Below are 12,288 nucleotides of genomic sequence, written 5' to 3'. Positions count from 1 at the left end.
AACAAGGCCTTGGAGAGAAGTAACTAGTGGCAAATGCTTTTAGCACACCTGAGTGTGTGGGCAGTGCATGTAATTAGTTTCAGTGTCTGTCAGGTCTGCTGTGGGTCCAGGAAGAGGTGTTGTCATTCAATGTGTCTTTCTTGGGCATCCCCAACAGCATATGTCCTTACAGGTTTAGGTTTCCCCCAGTTCTGGGTGACATTATCTTTTGTTTAAATAAGAGAACTGCGTTTGCCCTAGAGAAACCGTGGACCTGACCCTGCAAAACCTTGCTCTCTTAGGGCAGAATTGCCTGCAAGCCGTGCTGTGGGTTGGGTCCCTAGGAGGAATTCAGCTAGAAAGCCACCCGGCAGCACACACCAGACTGTGAGCTGCACCAGCCGCACAGAGAGGGGGCAGTGTGCTCCCTGCTGCGTGCCTAGCCGTTCACGGTGAAGCTACCTCTCCCTGCCTGATTTCGGACAGCTAGTGCTGTGGAGCAATCCTCAGGAGTAGGGACTTCTCTCCCCAAGGAGATTCTGGCCAACCCCAGAGCAGTGGCACGGGCAGGCAAGAGCTTCTTGTGCTTTCTCCTCACCTGCACTATAGCAGGAAGCCCTGATTGTGAAATGAGAGACTCTGCTTCTGTCCGGCTGGTTTATACCTTGGAGTTTACGTTATACAAGTGAAAATTAAAAGCCTTTGCCAGCTGGTGAAGATGATTGTTCTGTTTGTACCACAGAGGCTCTGCTGACAGATGTGTGGGTTACTGTAGTTATCATTATCCTCCTGTGGTGCCTTCAGTCGGTCCACGGACAAAGGAAAGGAGGGCTAGTGTCGGATGGTGGGTGTCTCATTTGGGTGACTCACCTGAATTTTAATTATTCTGCTCAGGCTTCTTTGCAAACAGCAGCTCTCACTGACAGCGCCAGGACAGGGATGGTCTTATGATGATTCCCAACAGATACTTTGTCCATGTCACGGACACCAAAGAAGGGTGATCTGCAAAAGAGAGGGTCAGGACTAGAACAGTGAGAGGAGGTCTGGACTAGGTACATTGGTAGAACTGCAGTCTGTGTGGTAGTTTGCAGAACATCCGATTATACTGTGTGCCAAGTTCCAACTAATGCAGTTTATTCTCCTCTGTCCACCTCTGGGAGAAAAGTAATTACCTACTGATGTACATATAGCCCCATCAGTGTTGTTTGACCCCTCATAATACCACTGTGAAGTGCTGAAGTATTATCCCCATTGTACAGAAGAAACTGAGGTATTGAGAGAGAAACAGAAATGACCTGCCCCAAGTCTGGCATCTGGCAGAGCTGGGAATGGACCCCAGGCATTGGTACCTATGCTCAGGCATGTTGCTGGGTCCCATCTCAGCAGCTTGTAACTTAGACAAGAAAGTCATGATAAAACCACCACTAAGGATCCTTATCTGCCCTGGCCCCTGCCCACCCCCATCTTCGCAGGAGGCTTGGGAAAGCTTCAGTCTCTCCTACATTCTGTGCCTAGGATTGTCCTTTTCATGTGGCGTTTTTCCCCCCACTAGGAATTATTCAAAACTTGCCACCAAATAAAACAGCATAATTCTGCGCGTTGCCAGTACCCACCCATCCTGAGCCCTATTGACAGTTATCTGGAATCTGAAGGAATTCAAGACAAATTGTTAAGCGGATGGAGTTAATAAAATTTGAAAAATTGAGACCTGTCATTCCACTAAACTTTTTTCAATACCACTGACAGAAACATATTTCCCCAATGAGTGACCTTATGCAGCTGCTCCAGTGCCTCATTGCTCCACTGACGCTAGAAGTGAACTAGCATGCTATTTATCAAATATTATAAGCTAGAGCCTACTAATATGAACGGGGGGGAAGAGGGAGGTGGGTGCCTTGAACAGCCTGGGGTGTTGCCCAGGTGTTGATCCCCAGCTAGAGACAGCTAGTGGGAGGTGACAAATTGCCTACTATTAAGGATCTAAAGGTTGGAGCCCTCTCAGTGTGCACACAATAGATTGCCAAGACTCCTCTGTCCAAAAGGCTCTGCTCTCTGGACCAGCTGCCTGGCGTGTGGGGAGGGAGGGGGGCAAAAGGGGGAAGGGGAGGGCGAAGGAAGGTCAGGCCAGGGCCCTTATGAACTAGTAGCCACTTTTGTGTTCTATTAGCAAACGGAGTGACACTGTTATTTATTAAAGTGTAATATTTTATTGAGGTGAAATCGACCAGTTGTATGAGTCAGGTTCTGTCAATTATTGCGGCAATTAGTCAAGTCGTCAAAGCCATTAACAGGGGGATTAGGCCAATATTGGATAGCCATTATTGATAGATCCAAGGCAAAAAGAAACCCTCAGCCCTCCTGAAATGAAAGCAGACCTGGCCTCCAGGATATCTTCATTTGGAGAGCCCATAAAACTTTTCCCCACTCCCTAGCCAAACTAGCACAAACTGAAGATGTTTTTAAAAATGTCAGGGCTGCAGGTGCATTTTGGGGCCACTGTCTCTTTAAAAGATATTGAGTGGCCAGCCCAGGCAGTATACAATCTCACCTGTCCCAGTCATAGTCTTTATTTGCGATGACAAGGCTTGCAATAGAAATTACTCTGTGTCGAATGTTTATGGAGCACATTTTTCATTCTGTAAGCAAATATAGATCCCCGATGCCAGCGCTTAAAAATGGCTAATCTCTTCAGTTCGTGATAGCAAAGAGCCCTCTCAGCGACAGCTCTTCAGTTTAATAGGATTGCTTTGTGCGGCAGACTACATTGTAGAGGCAAAAATATAGCCTCATCAGTATATGTTAATTGAAGCAACCGAGTGCTCGTTTCTGAGTTTGCTCTTCCAAATAACCCATGTAGACTAGCGGGAAGGAAAGAAGTGCAATGTTTATAAAAGCTTGGTCTAGTTGAGGGGGTGGCATAATACTGCTTTGGTGCTTTGCATTTTTTCTTAGCACTGTACAGTTATTTACTGTCTACCCCTTCCAGGTACCCCTGTAAATGTTATCCCCATTTTACAGATGGGCAAACAGAGAATGAGTCGTTGTCAGAGCTACTGAATAGAACCCTGGAATCCCTAGCTCCAAGCCCTCTGTGCCTTATCCACAGAACATCTCTGCTTCTCAGGCTTTCACAGACCACTCTCACTTCAGAAGATATTGACTGGCTAGTTCATTCAAGCTTGCTGGGTAGAGCCTCAGAGCTTTGAGTTACAGGCAGATTGGACATTTTTATAGCCCTCATTTTCTGGTTGGAGAAAGCAGGCTGCAATACATGTGGTATGTGGCATTGAGATATATCTCTGCCTTTGCAAGTATATCGTGAAACACCCTGTGTCTCATCCATTGAGGTCTCTGATACTTGTATCCTTGACTACTTCCTTAGACATCCTTATTACATCTACCAATCCTAATCTTGGACCATCATAGCTAGTGGACCATATTTTGCCCTACATGCCGCCAAGGCACCAGGGATCAGCTGATTTGACCTTTTTGCCGTCCCTAGTGCAGTGTGGTTTGGATGGTGATGGGGTGGTGGGAAGCTTTCTCAGTGTTAGGACATGGTGTGTAGAACTTCTCTCATGCGGGTGCCTATTAGAGTCTCTCTGGCTGTTTTTTAACTCCCAAAGAGATGAGTTGTCCAGATGAAGAAGAACCACTGCTGAAATGCAGCCAATTCTGTGGCAGAAGGCAGCAGCTGTTTAACAGGCCACAGCAATCCTAGACAACAGTTCAGACCAGGCAGTGAAGAAGAATACCATATCCAATTGAAACTGCAGTAGTTCCATGGAGCTGCCATAGGCCCAGTAGCTGGTGCTTTTATGAAGCTGTGTTTTGTTTCGGGCACTCCATGTGCTTTCATCATCACAACAGCCGTTCCCTGCCAAGCCGATTGTTAAGTGACTCTCTCCTTTTGTTGTTCCCCTGACAGCCTTACATGTGCTGGTTGTACATTGTCCCTCTCTGATCTGAATAGCCCTCAGAGCAAAGGTTAGAAGAGGACACTGGGGAGCGTAGGGGTCACAAGTCGTGCTTCATGTTTATTCTGCCCCATGTTTGAACTCTGATCCCTCCTTTTCCCCCTATGATCAGGTGCCAGCCCCCTGCAGAGGAATGAAATGGGGCACACACCACTAGATTACGCCCGTGACGGGGAGGTCATGAAACTTCTGAAAGCATCAGAAACAAAGGTGAGTCTGATTCAGGTGACTTACTGTTTCCTTTACAGGTTCCAGAGTAGCAGCCGTGTTAGTCTGTATCCGCAAAAAGAACAGGACTTGTGGCACCTTAGAGACTAATAAATTTGTTAGTCTCTAAGGTGCCACAAGTACTCCTGTTCTATTTCCTTTTCAGGTTTCAACCGAAGGGGCCTGTTTCAGCTCTTACACCTTCTGGAAGGATACCTTAGCATGGTTACATCTCTGATCCTTTCAATGTCTCTGGAACGACATGCAGAGTATCTTCAGCAATGATTTAAAGTTATATGATGTATAACTTAAAAGTGTTAGAATTATCTTCAGATATATCTATGGCCACCTGTTCTGCCTCTTGTATTGCTTTTTGTGGCTTATCATTGAGATGCATACCACAAATAAGATCACCTGTTGTCTGCTTATCCCAGTAGCCTCTAGGCAGAGTATGGTAAAATCAGATTGCTATCTCCATCTTCTCTTTTGAAACACCTGAGGTTTTTGAGTTCAAGACAGATCCTTGTGTGTGGTCTCACCTAGCGGTTGAGTCTCAGAACTGGGATCCGGGAACTCCTGAGCACCAATCCTAACTTCTGGACTGGCCTCGGACCATTCACCTAACCTCTCCCAGACTCATTGTCTCCCTCGATACAATGGAGTCATACGTACTGCACAAGGACGTGTTTGTCAAAGGGAGGGAAAAAACACAGTTGCAGTAATTGTCATCAGCAGTTGCAGTAAAGAGCCCAGGGAGTGAATAGGCCTGGAGTGGGGGAAACTTGCAGTGCCATTGTCTCCATTTCATATCTGGGGAACGGAGGCACAGAGAGGCTAAGTGATTTACCCAAGGTCACACAGATGAGTCTGGCAGAGCAGAGGATTAAACTTGGATCTCCCAAGTTAGCCTTAACTACTAGATCATCCTTCTTCTCTTCCTTGTAATGATAAAGCTCCTGGTCATTAGATAGGGAGAACTGACACCAGTTCTAAACAGCATTTAAAGTTATTAGGTACATTTATTAAAATAGTAATGACATCATTATGAAGTAGTAATAATGATTTGCCCTTCTGGAGTGCCGTTCTTCTAAGAATCTCAAGTCACGCAGTGCATTAAGCCTAACAAGCCCCCTTTGAAGTGGGTAAGGATCAGTGTCCCCATTTTACAGATGGGGAAGCTGAGGTCCATACAGATTAAGGCCCATGTTTTCAAAAGTGGCCTCTACTTTGGGGTGCCTCCATTTTTGGTTACCCAGCTTTAGACATTGAATTTGCCATCTTGAAAATGTGGGCCTAAAAACTTGTCCAGGCTGCGAAAATGAGAGGTGTGTTAAATTGTGTTAGCCAGCTTGCTAATTACATGGTTTTAAGCAAAGCCTAGCATCTAATGTAGACAAAGCAAAAACACATTTACTGTCCAAGGTCAAACCTAGAGCCAAGGTCACACAGGAAGTCTTTGGTGGAGCTAACAGTAGAAGCCAGGTCTCCTGGCTACTAGTCCCCTGCTCTAACTACTAGACTAATGCCGCATCCTCTTATACTATGCACTGCTGTTACAAGAAGGAAGATCTTGAATGTGGCATTTCTCCATTGAGCTGATGGTTCTCATATTAGCTGATGGTTCTCATATCTCATATTGGAGTGAGTTGTAACAGTCAGGGCGGCTCTTTAAAAGTTTTAAAACAGAAATATTGAGCACAAAATTCTTAAATCAGTGAGAGGAGAAAAAAATCATCTCTTGGTTAAATGGCCTCTGGAGTCCAGTGTCAGGGAGTGAGTAGCTGGAGGAGGGAGAGGAGATAAATATATGTGCATGTTGCTGATGAAAATGATGCAGGGTATATATAAAACATAAGTCGGTGCAGCTGGTTTGTGATGAATATTCTGCTGAGGGGGATGTGGTGGTAGCAGGGTTGCATTCCCACTCCTGCACCTGCATTCCATTGAGAGTCTTTGAGAATGTATTTCTCATTTTAATCACAGCTGGAGAATGAATTGGCAGGACTATTCACCAGATAGACATATCACATATATTTTATTTACATATCCTGGTGACAGAGTAACAAGGAGTTTTCATATGTATTTTTAAATTTGTTTTTAAAAAGAATTCTGTGCATGCTTCTACTGTGTTATAAGAATCTTTTTGTGTGTATAGATAAGATGATTCACAATGCTAAATTAAACCTGAATGTGTTGCCAAACAGACAGAGCTAGGAGCAAAGGGATAGGCCAAAGTAGGTAAATAGGTGGTAAAGAGGCCAGGTTCTTGTCTTGTGTGACTTTTATTGCTGGTAAAAGGTGGCAGATTAACAGCCCTGAATACTGAAGTCCTTTTATTTGTCCCCAAAGTAGGGGAAATGAAGACATCTTCCCCAGCATTAGCTTGATGGTGTGCCTCATCTCTGAGTTAGTCTCTGGGCCAGTTCTGTTCTTGACCTTGCTGCAGAGACTGCCAGTAGGAAAGCCAGTACAGACCGATAGTTCTGGTGACTTCAGGCTTGCCTAAAGCTGTACATCCCTGTCACAGCCAGAACTAGAACGTAGATCTCCTGGATCTCAGACATCTTCTTAAACCACGAGGCCCCCGCATTCCTGCTGGCTTCTTTTTAGGCCATGCCCTTCCTGTTTTGGACATCCATACTATGCAGATCATCCATCCATGGAGTTGCACAGTCAAAGGTAGAGCAGGATCCCAATAACCTCATAAGAAGCAAAGATCTTGAGCCAAAGTAATCCTTACTGTAACAAATCGAGTTACTCCAGGGATAGATTTGGCCCTTGATGTGAATGAACTGCCACCCAAAATCTCTAAAGACTGGCATTACTTAAATAGCTTAGTTTGTATCCCTGACACGTTTTCCAACTGAAAACAAATATATAATCCTAGTTTATTTAATCTTTTAAATTCCTTTTCCTGTAATGTAAAAGAGGTTGTGTCCTACACATGGCCAGGTTCTCTGCAGACATTCAGCCTCACTAGCAGCTGTGCTTTTGAACCTCTGTTCTTTGAATATTTTCCCGTAAATGAAATCATGGCTGGGAGGGGTGCCATACTGGATAAAGAATAATAAAAGCCAGTGATCACAATTACCAGGCTTGTATTAGCAACTGGGAGCCAGGGATTGCTATCTCAAGGTGAGGTCTGACAAAGCTAATACAGTGCGTCTCTTATTAAAAAGATGGGTTCTCCTCCTTTACATTTGGCACTATGTCACAAGAACCTCTTAGCCCAGGTGAACCTAGGAGCTTTGTTACCTCCTGCCTAGCACAAGAAGAGCAGGGTATCAGTCCCTACCTCTCTTTCAGAACACGTAATACTGGTGTAATCCACTTATATGGCAATGATGTTCTATAAAAGTTTAATCAGAAGAACTAGAGATCAGTTATCGGAGGGGGAAAACAGTCCCCATTCATAGCACTTCACGCCATGTAATGGAGTGTCACTTTGACTGGTGGCTAAAGTCAAATGTAATCAAGGTCAGGCTCTCTTTGTGATTTCCTCTCCAGTAATGTCTTTGTAGCAGTAACACTATGCATGAGCCCTGGCTTTTACTGACTGCCCCAGTCACTGATCATGGGAGTTCACTGGTCTCTGGGTCACAGGAAGGAAGCAAGCAGTGCAGACTAAGGAACAATTGTGACTTGCTTTGTAGGGAGCCTTGCCCAGTCGTGCACAGGGAGAAAAATGGTTGGTGTCAAAAATCAGTGAAAGTTATGTCTTGCTACCAAACAGAGAGTGAGATCCTGACCCCCCACTCCAGCCCCTCTATGGATAAAAGGGCTGGAGCAGTGTAAAGTGGCTCTAAAAGCCCCAGTTCTGACTGGAGGAGGAGTCCCCTGGCACAGACCCCGATGAGACAGACATAAGGCTGCCTCCTGAGGACTCTCTCACTGGTGCTGGTGTAGGGAGTGTGCCAGGGATGGGGAGGTGTTGCGGGTCCGGTTGCAGCCCACAGCCCTGCAGACTTTCAGGGCTGTGCTGCAGCCATAGAGAAGTCCAGGGCTGAGTTACACCAGGGGCCTCTCCAGCCCGGGAACAGCCAAAAATTAGGAGAGCAGAAAGTTGGCTTAAAGCCCCTTGAACCCCACATCCTCCTGGGGGGCAAGGTCTTTGCAGTGCCTCTTAGAGTCACAGCACAGAGTCGCACCCAAAGAACTAACGAAGGCAGGTCCTAGCACTTCAGTCCTTCCTCCCAAACTTCGGCAGGTTGCCGTCATCAGCTGTGTCAATGTCTCCATGACCCTCTGCAGTCATTGCTCTGCCATCATCCTTGTGGCTAAGAGGGCAAGAGTCATTTTCGAAGGCAGAAGTGCTGCACTTCATCCAACTAGTCTGGGGTGCAGGAGACTGGCACGAGCCTAACCCTCTCTTGGGACATCAGCTCCACCACACTGCAGGCCTTTGGAGCAAGAGTTCTGCTTGTGCCCCCAAATCTGAGACTTCAGTGTGTTAAATTAAAAACAAAACAAACAGAAAAACCCCTACAATGAATAGATTCTAAGGCCAGAAGGTCATCATCTAGTCTGACCTCCTGAATGACACAGCCCAGAGAACTTCCCCACAATAATTCCTAGAGCAGACCTTTTAGAAAAACATCCAGTCTTGATTTAAAAATGGTCAGATATGGAGAATGCACAATGACTCTTGGTAAATTATTCCAATGGTTAACTATTCTCACTGTTAAAAATGTATGCCTTATTTCCAGTCTGAATTTGTGTAGCTTCACCTGTCAGCCACTGGATCGTGTTATACCTTTCTCTGCTAAGTTAAAGAGCCCATTATGAAATATTTGTTTCCCACATAGGTATTTATAGACCACGCAGTTCCCCTTAACCTTCTCTTTGTTAAGCTAAACAGACTGAGCTCCTTGAATCTATCACTATAAGGCATGTTTTCTAATCCTTTAATTATTCTTGTGGCTCTTCTCTGAACCCTCTCTAATTTATCAACATCTTTCATGAATTGTGGGCACCAGAACTGGACACAGTATTCCAACAGCGGTCACACCAGTCCCAAATACAGAGGTAAAATAACTTCTCTACTCCTTGAGATTCCCATTTATACATCCAAGGATCACAGTCGCTCTTTGGCCATAGCGTCACATTTGGGAGCTCATATTCAGCTGATTATCCACCACAACCCCCACATCTTTTTCAGAGTCATTACTTCCCAGGATAGAGTCTCCTGTCTGGTAACTGTGGCTGACATTCTTTGTTCCCAGATAGATGCTTTTACATTTAGCCATATTAAAACGCATATTCTTTGCTTGCACCCAGTTCACCAAGCAATCTAAATCACTGTGAATCAGTGATGTGTCTGCTTCATTATTTACCACACCCCCAATTTTTGTGTCATCTGCAAACTTTATCAGTAATGTTTTTGTTTTCTTCCGGGTCCTTGATAAAGATGTGAAATAGCGGAGGGCCAAGAACCAATCCCTGTGGGACCCTTTTGGGACCGCTTAGTGATGATTCCCCAATTACAGTTACATTATGAGACCTATCAGTTAGCCAGTTTTTAATCCATTTAATGTGTGCCATGTTAATTTGATGTCATTCTCGTTTTTTAATCAATTTGTTTTGCAGTACCAAATCAAATGCCTTACAGAAGTCTAAGTATGTTGCGAACGTAGTGAGCAGCGAAGAGAGGAGATGTAAACAGAGGGAATTTGTATGGGAGTTTGCCTGGGGAAGAGCCCACAGAGTTTCTGCTTTTCAGGCTTGTACGAGCAGTAAATACATTGTCCGAGGAGGCTCTTAGAATAGAATATCAGGGTTGGAAGGGACCTTGGGAGGTCATCTAGTCCAACCTCCTGCTCAAAGGTAGAAAAAATGGATAGTGAGGGGTCAGCTGTTATGACCTGCACAGGATGCACTGTGTTTGTCTTTCTCCTAGAGGAGAGAAGTGACTTGATCTGTGCGAAGTGCAAGCTGGTCTCCATACTAGAAGAAAAAGTCAAAGGACTGGAGGCCCAAGTATCGACCCTGCATTGCGTCAGAGAAAATGAAGACTTCCTGGATAGAAGTCAGGATTTGGTACTGCGGGCACAGCATGCCAAAGAATCAGAGAGGGCAGTGGAGGGGGGACTGAAGAACAATGAAGAAAGTTGGAAAGGAGTCAACGGGGCAGTTCCTAAAAGATGTAATACTGGAGGCTCAAGATCAAGTGATTTCGCTGCAGAGGAAGGAAAAGAAGAGCCAGAGGAGGCCAGTGTGGCTGCACAAGGAGCTTTTGAGCTATTTAAAAACCAAAAGGAATACATACAGGAAATGAAAAGAGGGGCATGTCACCGAGAAAGTATACATGGCAATAGCATGAGTGTCTAGGGACAGAATCAGGAAAGCCAGGGCAAAGAATGCGTTCCAGCTGGCAAGGAATGTAAGAGACAACCAGAAGGAGTTCTTCAAATATGTCAGACAAAAAAGAAAGATCAAGGATGGTGTGGGTCTGCTGCCCAGTGTTGAAGGTGAGCTGGCACGGAAGATGATAGGAAAGCAGGGTTGCTCAGTGCCTACTTAGCTTCAGTCTTCTCACAAAAAATAACATGTGACTGTATGACTAGTTGAAGTTACCAGAGAAAATAAAGGAGAAGGGATGCAAATCGGGATAAAAAACACGTCAGAGATCGTCTGACCAATTTGAATGAATTCAGATCAGCGGAGCCAGATGCTGTTCACCCAAGAGTACTGAAGGAATTAGCTGAAGAAATCTAGGAGCCACTGGCAATAATATGTACAAACTCATTGATGATAGGAGAGGTCCCAGAAGACTAGAGAAGGGCTAACGTAGTGCCCATCTTTAAAAAGGAGGAGCCGGGGAACTACAGACCAGTCAGCCTGACCTCGATATCTGGGAAGCTACTGGAGTAATGTATAAAACATTCAATTTGCAAATACCTGGAAGATGAAGAGGTAATTACAAGCAGCCAGCATAGATTTACTAAGAACAAATCATGCCAAACCAGGTTGATTTCCTTCTTTGACAGGGTAACTGGTTTGCTGGATAGGGGAATGCAGTGGACATAATATACCTGGACTTTAGCAAGGCTTTTGACACAGTCCCACATAACATTCTGAAAAGAAAGCTGGAGAAATGTGGGCTTGGTGGAACTACCATTAAGTGGATACATAATTGATTAAACAACCACAAACAAAGAGTAACTATTAATGGAGTGATGTCAGGTTGGAGGGATGTCTCAAGTGGGGTTCCACAGGGATCTGTTTGGGGTCCGGTCTTGTTTAACATTTTTATTAATGACCTGGGTGTAGGAATAGAGAGCATACTGATTGAATTTGCAGATGACGCAAATCTGAGGGAGTTGCCAACACTCTGAAGGATAGAACTAAAATCCAGAAGGCTCTTGATAAATTGGAGAACTGGACTAGGGACAAAAAAATGAAATTCAACAAAAACAAAGGTGCTACACGTAGGGAAGAAAAACCAAATTCACAAATACAGAATGAGGGATAACTGTCTTGGCAGCAGCACTGCTGAGAAGGATCTGGGAGTTGTGGTGGATCACAACCTCAACATGAGTCAGCAGTTCAATGCTGTTGCAAAAAAAGCAAATGCAATTTTAGGTTGCATTAACAGAGTCATGGCATGCAAGTCATGGGAGGTGATAGTACCACTCTACTTGGCTCCGATTAGGCCTCAGCTGAAGTACAGTGTCCAGTAGTGGTCACCAGTGTATAGGGAGGATGTAGAGAAACTGGAAAAGGATCCAGAGGTGAGCAGCAAAGATGATCAAAGGGATGGAATGCAAGCCATATGACCAAAGGCTGGAGGAACCGGGTATATTTAGTTTGGAAAAGAGGAGATTAAGTGGGGACAGTCTTCAAGTACTTAATAGCAGTCTTCAAACACATGAAAAGCTGCCAAAAAAAGATGGAGAAAAGTGTTTCTCTCTTACCACGGAAGGCAGCAAAGAGGCAATGGGTTCAAACTACAGCATAGCAGATTTAGATTAAATCTCAGGAAAAACTGAAAGAACAGTAGGACAATGGAACAGATTGCCTAGGGAGGTTGTGGAAGCTCCTTCACTGGAAGTTTTTGAAAGGAGGCTGGCTAGCCATCCTGTCTTGGATCATTTAGACACAATAAATCCTTCATCTTGGCAAGGGG

The 12,288-nt window shown here is 44.8% G+C and overlaps 1 protein-coding gene across 2 annotated transcripts in view; it reads left to right on the top strand.

Moving 5' to 3' along the window:
• CLPB (ClpB family mitochondrial disaggregase) overlaps positions 1 to 12,288 on the top strand; it is a 139,427-nt gene that overhangs the window by 77,048 nt on the left and 50,091 nt on the right. For both annotated transcript variants that reach the window (XM_073333693.1, XM_073333684.1), the window contains exon 6: positions 4,069 to 4,166. In XM_073333693.1, coding sequence (XP_073189794.1) covers positions 4,069 to 4,166 — 98 coding nt within the window. The remainder of the gene's footprint in view (positions 1 to 4,068; positions 4,167 to 12,288) is intronic.

Source organism: Lepidochelys kempii, chromosome 1, assembly GCF_965140265.1.
Source record: "Lepidochelys kempii isolate rLepKem1 chromosome 1, rLepKem1.hap2, whole genome shotgun sequence".
Classification (NCBI taxonomy): Eukaryota; Metazoa; Chordata; order Testudines; family Cheloniidae; genus Lepidochelys; species Lepidochelys kempii.
This window is presented reverse-complemented; position numbering and strand designations above follow the sequence as displayed.